The following is a 17876-nucleotide window of genomic DNA, read 5'->3' as shown; positions in this document are numbered from 1 at the left end:
TTAAAGCAACAAAGTCTTTCCACACCTCACAAGCTACAGACATGGAAAGCAGCAATACACATCTAGGGAGTATGTTCACAGGTCTGATTGGCCTTTAGCCATGTCTTCATGTTTTTTGTGAAGGTGCGATAAGTGGTGCAGTTGTGTGTGTCTGATGGCAGTGTGTTCCAGACATGGGAAGCTCTCACAGAGAAAGGAGATTGACTAAAGGTGCTTTTCCTTAAGGGAACTATACAGTCACCTCTCATGGCAGATCTTATGTATCTGCTGCCATGGGTTTGGGTTTTCTGTTTAACAAAAGTACTAAGTGGAAGAGGAGCCAGGCCATTTAGGATCTTGACTACACTGCACAAGATTTCTCCAATTCAGGAGTTCATGCTTTCTGAGGATGTAACAGTGATGATGGCTATTGGGCTTTCTATCAAGCACTTTGAGAGCCTTTTTGTATACAGACTGAATGGGTTTTAATGTTGTACGCCAAGCTTGGGCCCAACTAGTAAATCAGTATGTTAAGTGGGGGAGTATCATAGATTTGAAGTACAGTTTTGCTACCTCTGTAGTCAAATGAATCGGAAATTAGCTCGGTTGAATTTAGTTGATTTCATCTATCTCAATGTATCGGGGGAAAAGTTGAGCTTGGACAGTTTTGTGATGAGAAACTCATGGTTAACAGTATCAAAAGCTTTCATTGGGTCTAGAAATACAGCCCCAACAATGCCCCATTTGTCCATTTACCAGAAGACAGCAGTTGGCAATTTATGTGGAGTGTTTTGCTCTGAAGCCAAACTGAATGGAGTGTAATGTGAAGGGAATGTTGTTTACATTTACATTTACGTCATTTAGCAGACGCTCTTATCCAGAGCGACTTACAGTAGTGAATGCATACATTTCATAGAATTTCATACAATTTTAATTTTTTTTCCTGTGCTGGCCCCCCGTGGGAATCGAACCCACAACCCTGGTGTTGCAAACACCATGCTCTACCAACTGAGCTACAGGGAAGGTTGTTGAGGTGAGCAATTAGTTGCTTTGCCCCACACTTTTCAGCAACCTTCGACAACACAGGTAGTGGGCCTGTAGTTACTCACGTCAGCAGGGCCATGACTTCCACACCCTTGGAAACACCACCTGACCAATATATGTGTTGGTGACCTTAGTAAATGGGGCCAATGAGTGACTCTTTGTAGTTTTTAAGAAAGGTAGAGTCCAGCCCAAACACATCTTTGGCTTTATAGTTCTTTAGTGAGCTAATCACCTTGTTCACCTCTCACTCAGAAACCTCCTGTATGATGAAGACAAGTTGAGTGTTATTCACTAGCGCTGAGCCCAATAAACCAGTGGAGGGGTTTTGTGTCAGTACCTTGACAGAGTCAACAAAGTAGGAATTGAAGGCTGTTGCTATTTCGACTGCATCCTGTGTTAGACTGTCATTCACATTGATGTCTAGTCTTTTTGCAGTGTTACTATGGTCTCTCCCAGATCAATTTAGAATTGCCCTTTGCTTCACCAATTCTGTTAATAAAAAGTTTGCCTTGGCCTGTCTAATTTCTTTCATCACCTTATTTCTCAACATGGTAAACTTATGTCTGTCATGCTCTAATTTGGACTTTAGGGCTGTTTTTAGAGCATGATCTTGTTCTTTAATCAGTTTCCAGATTTCTCCATTTAGCCATGGAAGAGTGCTCTTTTGGCCAAGTTTGGATTTGATTTAGGAAAACATTTACTGTAGTCTGGATTGTGGATAGAAAAACCTGACTATCAGCTTCCACATCTGTATAGGACAGAGATCTTTCCAGTTAATTCCCTTAATTGTGTTTTCAAAATAATTGAATTCTCTTAGGTATTCTGAGCTGATCAGGCTTTGTAACGGTAGAGAGGTTAAACCTGTTCTTGGAAAGCTTTCTGGCTATAAGTGTCAGATTATGATCAGAAAGCCTAGTAACCATATTGAATGATTTAGTCACTCTCTCTGGTTTATTACTGAACAAAAGATCAGTTTGTGTTTTAGGACAACAAGTCACCCAATTAACTAGCTGTGTAAGGTCAAAGGTGTTAAGTGATCCGTTTGAGGGTTTTCCTGTAAGACTTGTCTTCATAATTAATGTTAAAGTATCCCATTAAGATGACCTCTTTCCCAAAATCACATTCCATAAGCATGTTATTAAACTGATCAAAAAACACACTTTTGGTGGAAAGTGGTCTACACATTCCAATACCGGTAAAATACATCTTGGGAGACAGTGTAACGTTCAGGCCAATACATTCTAGTTCATTATCACATGACCACTCAATTTGTTTACACCGGATATGTTCTTTAATGTAATTCATTGGACCCTCTCCTCTTCTTTCAATTCTGTCTCTCCTGAAAACATTGTAGCCAGGTACATTTTGTTATAGTTTTTTTTCTTCAATCAAAGCAGCAGATGGATAGTTTTTATGGAGCCATGTCTCTGAAAGGCAGCGGAAGTCAAGATGGGAGTCTGTGAGAAGATGTTGAGTTGGATCACTTTTTGGAATGACACTGCAAATGTTCGAGTGCCCCTGCCCCCTAGTAGTCCCTTGGGTTTAGCTCGAGGGTCCCAGATGACTCAAGAGTGATTGGACATTCAAAAAAGTAAAATTGTATATGTTTTCTGATGGCTGGGTTTAGGCCATTTTGTTTCGTTTTGATTAGGGGCAGTTCAGTAGTGCAATTAACTATCCCTTCCGCTTACACTGGATGTGGGGAACTAATTTAAACAGCTTGCGTGCCAGAAGCGGATCGCCTATAGTGACTTGGATATGTTTGGAGAGTCAAATTTAATCTTAGAGCCAGGTGACTCGAGAGAAATCATTGGACCATAGCACTCACCCACTTCCGCGGCGGTGACAATTACAGGATGAGGCCATCCACTGCTTTCCAATCCGGTGAGAATCGCTGGCTCGGTGATGTTAGGCCCAGAGTTGAGTTGCACATCCCTGAAGAGCGGCAGGGTGGTGAACATGTAGATTAGCAGTTTCCGACAGATTTTGGATTGTGCTTGTTACTTTCAAGCGATTCATTCGAATAGGGAGCGAGGTAGACTTGGCCGTTATTCAGAACATTATGGTATGCTGTGTACTGTCCTCTCCCATGGAAAGGTGAACCAATGTGTTTGTCTGGGATGTTGGCATTCCCCGACAGTAGATTGATTGTGTCATCCCAGCAAGGACGCACTGAGATGAGCAGTAGAGCAGCTACATAACTGACAATCGTGGCAATGTACTGGAGATAAAACACACAATTGCGCTGGGGTCGGCATACACCTGATGTTTTAGATAAAATAACAGCATCTGGAGGAGAAGCCACATCATCCTCTCTTCCGTCTGCCATTGATCTGTTCTATGTGCATTATTTCATTTCTTCCTGTTCTCAAGTTCCTGTTCTCAAGTTCCTGTTCTCAAGATCCTCTCTCTCTCTCTGCTACCACACAGCAAGCGGTACCAATGCAGCAGGACCCTGAACAGCTCCTACCCCCAAACCATAAGACTGCTATATAGTTAGTTTAATAGTTAGCCAAATAGCTGCCCAGACTAATTGCATTGACCATTTTTGCCAGTGTTGTGTGAGACCGACTCAAGTGAGACCGATTCAAGACCAAGACCGGAGAAAATCGAGTCTGAGTCAAGACCAAAACTGGAGGGGGAGAAACTGAGTCAAGACCGAGACCAGGAGGGGGACAATGGGTCTGAGTCAAGACCAAGACTGGAGGGGAGGAGAAACCGAGTCAAGACCGAGACCAGAAAAATGTGAGTCCAATTCAAGACCATGATTGTAATTTTGTCAAATCACCACCATAATGAGTTCAAAATGTCCAGTATTTCTGTATTCATATTTCAGAACAACATATGGATTCCTTAGACATTCAGAATAGTGATAAAAATGCATGCTGAGGGAAAATAGAGCCACTCTACAAATTATCACTAACCCAAACACAATGGGGAACAATGGGCCTTCTACGCCTTCAGAGAAGGGCTAAGAATTTATACAATAATAATAATTCTTCTTATTATTATTATTTTCAATGATGATCTGATTTAATCTCTTCAGTTGTTGATGGAAATGAAAAGACTAACACTGAAGAGAAAAAAGATTCAATCAGGATCTCTCTTTGCTGGTGTATGTAGAGATACATCTAGCTAGCTTTGTCAGCCATTGTCTAGGCCATCAAAAGCTAGATAAAGGCATTCTACTGTATAAGGGTAACATTTTGGAGTGACAATGGAATCAACCAATCATATTTTGACTTAATGGGTGGGACCGTTTTCACAAAAACCTATGGAAACTTCTGCCTGCTTGAAGGCTGACAGGTCACTGCACAATAGCGAGCAGTAGTTTTCTCACGGTCTAGCTAGCTATCTTTTGTTGTCGGCTATTTTGTCAGCTGCTGCAGTAGGCGTTATCAAAGAGGATGTTGTTGCTAATTTGTTTGCTTCAACTTTTTCAAGAATAACTTTAAACAAGAAGTTAATTTTCAAATGATCATCATCTGGTGAGTGGAACTGTGTTTTTTATTGCAGGGCGCTTACTGTTGTTAGCCATCTCTTTGAAAATAACTTATGAGTGTGAAATGTTGCATTTAAAGTGGAACTGACAGCATTTTAACAACATGAAATAGTTCAAATCTGTTCATATCCACCCCCAGGAAGAATATGACACAAATCGGACAAGCGACTACTTAAATATGGTCATTTTCCCGTTGTCATAAAATCTTAGAATGTTTGGGCGTTATGTATACTAAGGCATTTGTGAAAATTCTATAGCAATATAAGGTGGGAAAGCGGCCGTGCGTTTGGACAACTAATAGACACTGCAGTAAATAAAACCAAATAAAAACATCCTGTCTAGTCCAGGACCAAAGTCTACACAGACCAGTGAGCTACATTACAGCCAATCAGAGATAGAGTAGGCCTTTACACAAACAAGCCATTTGCCACAGGGGCCTGCCATCATTCACTTTGAACTGGACGGTGTGTTTACAGGCAGTTGCAACAACTCAACTTTATATCATTAGAAGGCATTTGCCAAAAGACACAAAATACACCCGAATGGATTTCTGCAAATATGTAAACACCACGGTAAAAACCATGAAAAGGTAGAATCTCTCCCTTAATTTTGCACATCAATAACAACAAGATCAACAACTAATGCTAGCCAGAGCAGGATGAGCTAAAATCTATCGAAGGAACATTTGATAAACTCTCAAACTTTTTCAGCTAGATGGCTGTCAAAATTGCACTGATAAACAATGGGGAATTGTAGCCTCCTTGTCAGTGGCGATTTTAGCATGTAAATCTTGGTGGGGCAAACTCCCCCCAAAATGTTTGATCCATGCCAGCAAAGCCACAACACAACACTAAACAATACATTTAATTGCACCATAATGGTGACAAACGGTGCCCACAAACTGTTAGGGCATACATAAAGCTATCACAACAGCAGAGCTTTCTTTTCACCACCATGGAGTGAATCCTTCCCACTGCTACACCTGGCTATCAGCGGAACCTTGTCTGGCAGCATCCATTCAGCCTCATTTACTGCCTTTAAAAAAATATGGCTGACTTGCTTATACAAATGTGGTTTCTACTGACATTTGAAGTGTAAAAACTATGGCATAAGGAGATGACGAGCAGATAAGAGGCAATCTGTAATTTCAATTAAGACATTAATGAGCGAGCTAGGATGGACATAGTCAATATAACTTTTCTGCACTTTCGATATGTACAGCGACAGAATTCAGAACATGGTCCGTTCTTACAGTATTCTTCCTGGACACTAAGTCAGAACCGTAGGATAAATAAAGGGGGCATATAAGCAGACAATGAAAGCTCTTACAATATTTGATCATTACATTTCTCTAAAACAGGCTATAGGCTACATGTGCACCACCAAGTCAGAACAGTAGGTTAAGTTATGAGGGGGGAAAGGGACCAAATTATTAGGGCGAGGCACATGTGTAGTAAGCTGTTAGTAGCCCAACATACACTTAGTACTACTTTCTTAGCTACAGTATACATATCTCCTTGGCATATTACATAATCTATGCAGGAGCATGCAATACATTTTTGTACTCACCTTGTTGTGCTGTGCTCACTTGAACAGGAAGGCGGTCCTTTGTGAGGCAAATTTTGTCATCAAAGTCTGGCATTCTCTGGATTTATGGTAATTTCAAGACAACTGGAAACTCTGAAAAAAAACAAGGTCGAATCATGATGTCAGTGACCTTCAGGTCGGAGCGGTAGAAAGAGGCCCGAGTTCCCGACTTGCAATTCCGAGTTAGATGAGCGTTCAAAACGTATTTGTTTCAGAGTTCCCAGTTGTCTTGAACTCACTGAAGTCTGATTTCCCAGTTCCGAGTTTCCAGTTGTTTTGAGCACAGCAGAAGTCATGCTGGATTGACCGCATGGCCATTGTTGAACATTTATCCTTTTAAGCTTGGAAAATATACCCTTAAACCCATACTTGGACCACACACCCACTCCACTGAATAGCAGACTAGTGATTGCTTTGCAATGCTTGCAGTTAGGCACTGACTTCTAATGCACCCAAAGTGCTTGAATTTTTTAGCTCTACCCATACATTTTGCTGTGAGCTTTAAAGCTTAAAGGCATAAACATTCAACAATGGCCATGCTGCCAATCCAGCATGACTTCTGCCTCACTCAAAACAACTGAAAACTCGGAATTGGGAAATCTCAGACTTCAGTGAGTAGTGTCCCTATGAGTGACAGAACACTGAGCCAATCATGGAGCAACTAGAGAACATTACCAATCCCTATTTTCCGCTGGCTGCCCCACCACCACAGAAAGCACTGAGCTAGGCTGAAACACCTGCATTTTGGAGCCGTCTTACTCAAGAAAGCAAAAAAGAGACCAAGTTTGTATGCGTCTTCATTAACTCAATTACATTTTCTTTTGTATTGTTTGCCAACTGATATGTGAAATGTATTAATGCCAAAATTACATGCAATACAGGCAATAACAAACAACAAAGTAAACCTCTTATAAAGTTGGTTTTGTAGCATAAATTGGGAATTTGATATTTTTTACTGATATTATGATTGTTTGTTTCATACCTGCAAAGTAGTTAAAACACTGTCAGTTCCACTTTAAACTTTAGATTACCGGTTACTTTGTATGCTAAACGTGAAATGGTTTTTGCAATGGGAAGTAATAGTTTGATTGGGAAATGCTTAATGGTTGTGTATTGTTATGACTGGAACCTACTGACTTATGTCTGAGTTTATGGACTGCTTATCCTTTAACATCATGCTGTGTGTGACTGCTGTCTTTCCATTGGCCCTATGCAGTTGTGTAGCGGTGCCTGGAGAAAGGCACCACTATGGTTTTTTATGAGTTTTCCTATAGATTTTTCTGATTTTCACTCTCCAAAAGGACACTTTTTAGTTGGAAACAATAGAGAAATTTGATGGTCTAAGTCCACAACAATGCTTAAACAACATCAATCTGTTTGGGTGGGCCTGTCAGGGCCTGGCTCCCCAATGGGTGGGTCTGTGTCTACACAGGCCAATCCATGTCTACGTCCCTGATGCAAACAGAATATGATGACAATTGCACATCACAAATAGCCTACTAACCAACACTTTGGACTAAATGTTTTCAATACCTTGTTTGCATCCCCCTTATTGCCTTAGTTAGCATTTACTGGTAGATATTTTAAGATGAAACATCTTTCCTACCCTACCAGATACCAATGTCATTCTTCTGTGAGCTGCTTCATGCCAAAACCAATTGAGAGCTGCACACTCTTGCTGCCTGCAGATGATATTCCGCTGAAACTAGGCTGTGTGTGGAGGCATGTGAATATATTTCACGTGCTTTGCGACTGTGTAGGCTCCTTAGCGCATGACTTCTCGATTTTACTACTTAATTGATAAATCATATACCTCCACTGCACTACTTTGATACGCGTCGATAGGGATTAAGAAGTGAGTATAGGCAATGCCCAGTGAAAAAAATGTGGATATAGGATATACGGTTAATAAATGCGAATACACTCCACTACACCAATGGCCGTTTGTGTTTTACAAAAAATGAACTCTCCTACATGAGTGTGCTGGTATTAATGTTGCTGTCCTTTCAGACCAAATCAAGACCAGTATCCCACACCAAGACAACACTAAGACACTCAATATGTGTTCTCGAGACCGGACACGAGACCAGTACTACAACACTGCTTACTACAACTTTTTTGACTCATCACAATCTGGTGCTACTGTACTATCTGTAATTTTATTCCTAGTTATATTAATACAAAAAAAATATGTTTTAAGTGAAATACAGGGCCTTCAGAAAGTATTCATATGCCTTGACCCTTACGTAAAAATGTATACAAATTTAAAATTGAGATTGCAGTCAGAGTGCAGTAAAACTGCAGTCAAACTGCAGTTAAACTGCAGTACCCTGCAGTTATTCTGCAATTACTGCATCCAAAATACCACAGTTGACTGCAGTCACTGCACTTTTACTGCAGTTTCTTTTACTGCAATCTTTTTTTGTAAGGGGACTTATTCCACATTTTGATAAAGAGGGGGAGGGCCGGAGGTGTGTGTTTAGACTGAGAGCAGCAGCAGGCAACTGAGTCTCATGAGTGAGAAGAGACAGAGCAGCATAAAATGCACATTTTGACAACTTCTTACCAGTTGTAGGTAGTCTATTTAGATGGTCATTATGAGGACACCTATTTCCAACCCTTTTTCCATTAAACATAGTAACGCGCTACAACTTATGCGCTAGCACGACACGTCTCCTTCGCAAAGAGTTGATCAGGCTGTTGATTGTGGCTTGTGGAATGTTGGCCCCCTCTTCAATGGCTTTTGGAAGAGACTGCATTTTCATTTAAGAACTTCACACCACTGTTAATAAGGGGGCTGCAGGCAGTTAGTTCATCATCCCTGACCTAAATCTTTTAAACTGGAACAACCATTGCAGTCAGTAATGGGTGTAATAAATCCAAGCAACATATTGGATTAGTTTAGAAAATGTATGAAATGTATATTTGCGTACCACAAGATTAATGAATCAATCAATGTACATGCACAAACATAGATATTGAAACAAACATTTAAAAAAAAAAAAAAAAAATCAGCCTGCAATAGAGCATGCTGGGAAATATGATAATGATGGATGTGCTTTTGGTTTAGGCTGCGCTTTGTTAGGGAAGGAGAGGTGCCTAGTAGAGAGCATGTGGTTAAAAACCTACTGATCGAATCCCAGTGGATCACTGCTGAAGACGTCTATTCCTACATAGCCCTCCCAAATCGGTGAGAATATGAAATATGCTTTTTCTCAGCCAACCCCCTACGCTAGTTTCTTGAACGCCACAATGCAAATACACATGAGCAAAAATGGAGTGACTGGGAAGTGAAGTCCCCATTTAATACGGACGTGAAGACCATAATGGTCAAGTCCTGGACAGGAAGGGTTTCTGACTGTGACAAAGCATTGGAGGTGCAGTGCGTTTGGCCAACAGTCCAGAGAGTGCACGAGTGAAAGCAAGTGCACACTCTGCAATAGTGACGGGCACATCTACTTCAACTGTCCACAAGCCTACAGCAACAGAACAAAGAACAGTGGAAAGGGAGCAGAACCTGAAGCGCAACAACCAACACCGCCAACAGATGAGCCTGAAGAACCCCAGATTCCACAGCACTTCCCCAAACAAGTGGAGCAGTCGAGATGTGAGGAAGAGGAGGAACTGAAGCAGAGAGAGGTGAAGAGGAGAAACAACACAAACCCGAGAGCAAAAGCCATTCCTACAGGCAGTCTAGCAGTCAATCTGACAGCACACCAGAGAGCAAGAGTGACGAGGAGAACGATGACAGCTTTGAGTCCGCCAGTGAAGAGCCATCCCAAGATACTTCCATCCCTAATTACACAGGTCCTGCAGCAGACTGGTCCACTCAAATGGAGGCTCAAGATGACGACCCACCAAACCTTACCAGACACTCCCAGCTTCATCGAAGTCACCCGTCCATCAAAAAGTGGTAAGAAATATCCTGTCTCTTCCCTTCAGGAAGAGGGGCCCACAAAAATGACAAAGAAAATATATGAGTCTCATTAAATAGAAAGGTAGCTAACAACTGTATACAAACAACATTTTATCAAGGGAAATTTTACAGGTCTTTTCTAATTAGTCTTGGTCTGCCATCTAATTTTCTAAAATATATGAAATGTTCAAGTGATTATCTCAATTGACCAACAAATGTGAGTATTTATGTTTGGAATGTGTGCCTTCTATTATTAAATATGTATTTCTAAAATATTGTCAAGTTATGAATTATTGAAAGATTATATTAAAACTAAAACAAACAAAAAAGCTATAAGATTTGATGCAAAACAACTTGTCTGTGTCTCATGAACAAGATAAACAGAAAGGAATACATTTGAATCTAAAAAAGGACAACATGTTTTATTAAAAGGTAGATTAAGTAAGGGATACATTACCTTGGAAATAATGGACGACGCAGCGGGATGAGGCGGAGCCAAGTCCCTTGGCAGAGTTCCTTTTTCCAAGGTAATGTACATAATGGAGGCGTTTATCCCACTTATACCACAGTTGCCAAAGAAAACAAAATGAAAGCACATATTTAACGGTAGAAACACTTTTTTTTGTTGACATTTTCATTTTTATCAGCAAAGTCATACTTTCTGATCTTTTGGTTGCTAGAGACGCGACCTAGTCGTTAGTTTGATTAGTTCGATATTTATGGACGTGATCCAGTCATTCCTTCTTTATGTTCCATTGCCATGCTCACTGGCAATGTTCTTATCCCTTGCAATGTTCTTATCCCTTGCTTGCTGCTAGCTAGCCAACTAGCTACGGCTACGCAGTCACGACCTCTGCAGCCAAAATAACAGCAAAGATTATTCCATTGCATTTGTTTAAGCTGTTTATCCCACTTATACCAAAGAAAACAATAATCATACATTTACCAGTAGAAATAAAACATTTGTTAACATTTCGTTGCAAGAGATGCGACCCAGTTAATTTGATTAGTTCAATATTCATGGGAAGTAATTTGTTCTTTATGTTCTGTTGCCATGTTCGTTGGCAACATTTCTATCCCTTACTTGCTGCTAGCTAACCAATTAGCTACGGCTAACACAGTCAAGACAGACTAACAGCAAAGTAGCTGTATTCTATTGGCATTCATTTTGACACATCCATAACAATGAGCTAATAATGCCCAATTTTGCTTTGCATAGCTAGAAAAGTTTGCCTTCTCGTCAGGACACTTGTCAACACTGACCTTTGATTACGAGGAGATCACATTGCATATCAAACACTACAATAGAAGCTAGCTAAAAAGTTTGTTACTAGCAAACCTGACAATATGACAAGCCGAATTAAAAAATATCAGTTGCTGAAAACAACTGGTCAAACATGACATATGTGGGAGGATTTAGATGATAAAAGGTGTATCTGTTTTATAATAGTTGTTGTGTAGTTGTCTCTGCTTAAGTCTTTATTCATTCGCAAGAATAATTCGATTTAGTAAATTATAATTTTGGATTATATGAGAAAGTGTGTGGTGCGAAGTTAAACAAAAAACAAAACAGAAGAAGTTTGGATGGTGCTTTCTAAACCTCCCATCCATACAGAAATGAAAGATGAAATGAAATAACTCCGGATATATATAAGTGGAACGAATTGTGCTCAGAGAAACTGGGATCGAAAAGAAGCTGCAGTTCATGAGGAGGTTGAGAAATGGTCAAACAAGAACACTAGCTACAAATATATACTGAATAAAAATATAAACTCAACAAGCAACAATTTCAAAGATTTTCCTCAGTTACAGTTCATATAAGGAAATCAGTAAATTTAAATAAATAAATTAAGCCTAATCTATTGATTTCACATGACTGGGAATACAGACAAGCATCTGTTGGTCAAAGATACCATAAAAAAGTATGGGCATGGATCAGAAAACCACCATTTGCCTCATGCAGTGTGTCACATCTGTCACATAGATTGATCACGCTGTTGATGGTGGCATGTGAAATGTTGTCCCACTCCTCTTCAATGGCTGTGCGAAATTGTTGGATATTCACGGGAACTGGAACACGCTGTCGTACCCGCTGATGTAGAGCATCCCAAACATGCTCAATGGGTGACATGTCTGGTGAGTATGCAGGCCATGGAAGAACTGGGATATTTTCAGCTTCCAGGAATTGCGTACAGATCCTTGCGACATGGGGCCGTGCATTATCATGCTGAAACATGAGTTGATGGAGGGCGGATGAATGGCACAACAATGAGCCATAATCTCATCATGGTATCTCTGTGCATTCAAATTTCCCTCAATAAAATACAATTGTGTTCATTGTCCGTAGTTTATGCCAACCCATACCATAACCCCACCGCCACCATGGGGCACTCCATTTACAACATTGACATCAGCAAACCGCTCGCCCACACAACGCCATACACTTGGTCTGCGGTTGTGAGGCCGGTTGGACGTAGTGCCAAATTCTCTAAAACAACGTAGGAGGCAGCTTATGGTAGAGAAATCCCGCTCTGGTGGACATTCCTGTAGTCAGCATGCCAATTGCACGCTCCCTGTGGCATTGTGTTTTGTGACAAAATTGTGCATTTTAGAGTGGCCTTTTATTGTCCCGAGCACAAGGTTCACCTGTGTAATGATCATGCTGTTTAATCAACTTCTTGATATGCCACACCTGTCAGGTGGATGAATTATCTTGGTAAAGGAGAAATGCTCACAAACAGGGATGTAAACAAATTCCTGCACACAATTTGAAAGAAATAAGCTTTTTGTGCATATCGAACATGTCTGGGATCTTTTATTTCAGCTCATGAAACATGAGACCCCACCCCACTGATGACTGCATCCTAAGGATCAATAAGGCATGTGTTTGGTTAATATAGGGTTCCAATAGGGAGGTTACAAAGAGAGATTTAATTTTTTTAAAGTAAAGATTTAGGAGGCCTTGGAGCAGTGAAATTGGGTATAAAGTTAAACATTTTATTTTGTAAAATTGTCGCAAGTGCCATAGCTAGAAATGTTATTTGGTTGCCGGACCTGCAGGTGTGGGAAAAGCTATGTAGGAAATCAAGAAAAAAAACGTACCTCATCACAGGTTGTGCTACAGCGACTTCACTTACAATTTCAGACATTTTAATATTAACTGGAACAAAACTATTTATAGTCATATCCAATTAAATGTATGGTGGTGAAGTCGCATACCTGACCCCTGCATAAACTAAAGAAAAACAAGTTAAAAAAAACTTCCATGGTCACTTTTAAGACTTTAAACCATCTTATGTAATAATGAACCCATGTATTGATGTGAAAGCTGAATTGTATTTATATTAAATACTATGATTGTAAAATGTGAAACACTTCAATAAAGATTATTAAACAAAAATATTAAAACTCGGCCCTCAAAATAAGACCTTATATATGAAATACGTTTGGTATTGTGTTAAACATTTTTTTCATGATAACATATTCACTTAGGATCTCACTTGGTGAGGTCCATAGTACTGGAAATGAATGAATGGCAAAAAGCCATATCTGTCACTAACAAATATAGTCATGGGTGGTAACTTTATAATTCATAAAATAAAATGAGTCAACACACAGACAAGCGCGCGCACACACACACACCTTTATACATACTAGTACATACAACAACTTCAACGTGTTATTTCTATAAAATGACATTATACTGCTGTATTCTGATTTCATTTAGAGTAAAACAAACATTGTATTATTTTGTACTGTGATCACACTTGGGACTCAGCCTTAACTGGGATTTGAACTTAAAACCTTATGTTCGCTAGCAACCTGAAATGTTCTGCTTCATGTCCTGCTACACCACCAGGTCTGTGAGCATGAAAGAGATATGGCTACAGACTTATTGGCAAGAATACATTCTCAAGCTGCCCAGAATCAAGTAAATAATTGTCACTAACAACATTATATCAACATAAAACTAGCAGTGCTCAAGGACACTTGACATAGAGTATACACGAATGCTTCGGGGATTTGAACTTGCAACCTATTGGTGCCACCAGGTTCATACTTATTGCTTGGAAAATGTATTAAACTCTTAAAAAAAATAAGGGTATGGTTAGGGTACAGTATTTTTCCCTGGGGTACAAAAAAGTGTAAGGTACACATATGAACTCATATGGTACAGTTCCATACCTTGTACGTATGATGGAAAAATAATTATACCAATATTTTGAATATAATGTACATCATTGATAGGTTGGTGCAATGTACTGTTGGGGCTCATTAGCATATTTGGGGACAAGATCCCACCTTGTCTAGCATATTTTGTTTGTCAACATTTTGAAAGTTTACGGAAACATTTTCTGTTTCCATCAGGCCTGTCATGACATGTTTTATCCGACATGTACTTTACTTGCAGAAAAAGGTTGGATGGAAACCTGGTTATTGAAATAGAATAATATGCCCAACCAACATTAGACAACTATACAGAAAACCCTCAAATTGCTGAAATAAATTAATGAAATCAATGATGAGAGAATTCTCAGATTAATTGAATAATAATTACTGTATAAATAAACATACACAATGTAGTCAAATATGTAAATTGAAAACACTGTTAAAAGCACTGTGTATCATCATTATTTTTTTTTTTCACGTGTAGTGTATCAAACTGTTTTTACATGTGAAATGTCACATGAAGTGTTCCAAAACCACAAGTTTCCACATGTGACATTTGTTCCATGCGCACAAATGATATCACATGGGATTTCATGTGATTTTCCACAAGTGAAATCATGTTTTGTTTTTTCCCGTTAGGGAGTAACCTATGTAATTGCCTTGTAAAATAATTAATTTCCCCAGTGTAATTAGGGACTGAGGTGTGCTCTACAAATGGCTGCACAACAAATATTATTAAACCTAACTAAGCCACTCAGCACCAATCTAAATGAGGGAGGAAAGAGGATGTGTAAATTACTGTGAATGACTACGTAAAAGACTAAAATTACTCTGCCGAACCTGGAAGTTCAGGAATCACTGGTAATACCTTGTATGGATGGTGGTTATGTACATATCAGAACCACCACCCCCTGAATGTTGGTTTGAGGTGAGCAAATAGCCATGTTATAAACTACATTACATCACATCATACAGTGGAGTACAGTCGCTGCCCACAGCTGCCAGAGGGGGCACACTTGCTGCATGAATGACTGCGAGTGTGTGCTCTAATCCAGTGGTTCCCAACCTTTTTCGGTTACTGTACCACTGACTGAATTTTGTTCTGCCTGAAGTACCCCCTATCATGTGCATTTTACCTTTAGGCCTAATGTCTTATGGGTCTTCTCAAGTACCCGCTGTGGATAGGCCAAGTTAACCATGGTTGAGAACCTCTGCTCTAATCTAATGTCCATTACAACCACCAGGGTTGGGGGCAATTCCATTCCATTTCAGTCAATTTAGGAAGTAAACTGACGAGCCAAACAATTCAAATTCTTCTCATTGCTTTGGAGTTGGCATTTCTGTTTGCTTCCTTTACAGACTCTCTCTCATCCTAGGAATTCACCACTTCCAAAATAAACTACTCCTATCACCATTTTACCAATCCCAATAAGCTTGGTAACATCCATAGGCTAATCATGTTAGAGTACAGATGACTGTTTAGAGTTTATTCACCTGGGGCTCCTCAAAATAAAAAAAAGTAACAACTCACAGAAAATCGAGCAAAGATCCACACATCCATCCACCCACCCCTTACACACAGTAAAAGGAAAGGTCGCCTCATTGAATCAGTTCAGACTATCTTCCGGTCTTTGACCTTTCAGAGTGCTCCACTGACGGAATGATAGGTGGTGAAATACCTAGAATGCAGCAGCACATCTCTGGATACAATTTTGTAATTAGAGCTTAGCACTGAGAAAGGTTACAGGCCATATCACACAGGAGAGAGAGAAAGCGAGAGAGTGAGAGAGACACGGACACTCTACTTTCATGCTGTATTCCGTCAGTAGGACAGGCGTCTATCTTTCTCTCGCCCTCTGCTGAAACAAGCCCTCTCTGTAGCTATGCCAACCAGTCAGATTGGCCTAACTGAATATGCAAGATAAAGCTGACTTGAAAGAGCGAGAAAATCTGTTTCCTCCCTCTATTGCTGCTTTCTCTTTCCTCGCTCTCCCCTCACTTTCCTTTCCTTTCCTTCCCTCCCTCTTTTTGCTCTCTCGCTCCCCCTCTTTTTCTCTCCTCTCACACTCCTTTTCCATCTGCATCTCTTCCCCTTCTTTCTTTCTTCTTTCTCCCTACTTGGAATTATACTGGCATAAGCACACATTGAGATATGAGGCTTGGCATGGTTATGACATTCTCCGTCTGTCTTTGAGACACAGAGACTCAGAAAGGGAGAAGAGACTTCAGAAACACAGCCACAAGGAGAATACAGCACTCTGTTTATTTTTACTGTGCGTTGGTTAATGTACATGTGTGTGTATGCAGCGCTTCAAGGCTAAATCTGATCTTCCACTTGAACAGAACAAATGCTCCAATTCTGATTGAACGATTCTCAGCTCTCCTCTCAGCTCTCACACTGCTGTCTCCATGAAAATTAAATTGGGTTTGTGTTTCTTTGCAGGGCTGTTAGCCTATTTACCAAGAGTATGGACTGATCAGACGTGTGTGTGTGTGTGTGTGTGTCTCTCAGAGTGAGCCAGTGTGTGTGTTACAGAGTGACAAAGAATGTGTGTGTGTGCTTTATAAAAAGGTAATGAACAGTTAATCATGTTTTTCATGAAATTGGATGATATTTGTATGAAACCAGACCAAAGTATCATGGCCAAAGCATGAAAAATGACTGTAGCTTCTATACAGAACAAAAAATATAAATCGCAGCATGCAATAATTTCAAAGATGTTAATGAGTTATAGTTCATATACGGAAATCAGTCAATTGAAATAAATATACTGCTCAAAAAAATAAAGGGAACACTTAAACAACACAATGTAACTCCAAGTCAATCACACTTCTGTGAAATCAAACTGTCCACTTAGGAAGCAACACTGATTGACAATAAATTTCACATGCTGTTGTGCAAATGGAATAGACAACAGGTGGAAATTATAGGCAATTAGCAAGACACCCCCAAGAAAGGAGTGGTTCTGCAGGTGGTGACCACAGACTACTTCTCAGTTCCTATGCTTCCTGGCTGATGTTTTGGTCACTTTTGAATGCTGGTGGTGCTTTCACTCTAGTGGTAGCATGAGACGGAGTCTACAACCCACACAAGTGGCTCAGGTAGTGCAGCTCATCCAGGACGGCACATCAATGCGAGCTGTGGCAAGAAGGTTTGCTTGTGTCTGTCAGCGTAGTGTCCAGAGCATGGAGGCGCTACCAGGAGACAGGCCAGTACATCAGGAGATGTGGAGGAGGCCGTAGGAGGGCAACAACCCAGCAGCAGGACCGCTACCTCCGCCTTTGTGCAAGGAGGAGCAGGAGGAGCACTGCCAGAGCCATGCAAAATGACCTCCAGCAGGCCACAAATGTGCATGTGTCTGCTCAAACGGTCAGAAACAGACTCCATGAGGGTGGTATGAGGGCCCGACGTCCACAGGTGGGGGTTGTGCTTACAGCCCAACACCGTGCAGGACGTTTGGCATTTGCCAGAGAACACCAAGATTGGCAAATTCACCACTGGCGCCCTGTGCTCTTCACAGATGAAAGCAGGTTCACACTGAGCACTTGTGACAGACGTGACAGTCTGGAGACGCCGTGGAGAACGTTCTGCTGCCTGCAACATCCTCCAGCATGACCGGTTTGACGGTGGGTCAGTCATGGTGTGGGGTGGCATTTCTTTGGGGTGCCGCACAGCCC

The 17876-nt window shown here is 40.5% G+C and overlaps 1 protein-coding gene across 1 annotated transcript in view; it reads left to right on the top strand.

Moving 5' to 3' along the window:
• The window catches only part of LOC115193019 (uncharacterized), a 33091-nt gene that overhangs the window by 3336 nt on the left and 11879 nt on the right, over positions 1-17876 (top strand). Inside the window, exon 2 of the mRNA XM_029752017.1 lies at positions 9496-10025. Within this exon, the coding sequence (XP_029607877.1) occupies positions 9496-10025 (530 nt within the window). The remainder of the gene's footprint in view (positions 1-9495; positions 10026-17876) is intronic.

The sequence above is a fragment of the Salmo trutta genome, chromosome 4 (assembly GCF_901001165.1).
Source record: "Salmo trutta chromosome 4, fSalTru1.1, whole genome shotgun sequence".
Classification (NCBI taxonomy): domain Eukaryota; kingdom Metazoa; phylum Chordata; class Actinopteri; order Salmoniformes; family Salmonidae; genus Salmo; species Salmo trutta.
This window is presented reverse-complemented; position numbering and strand designations above follow the sequence as displayed.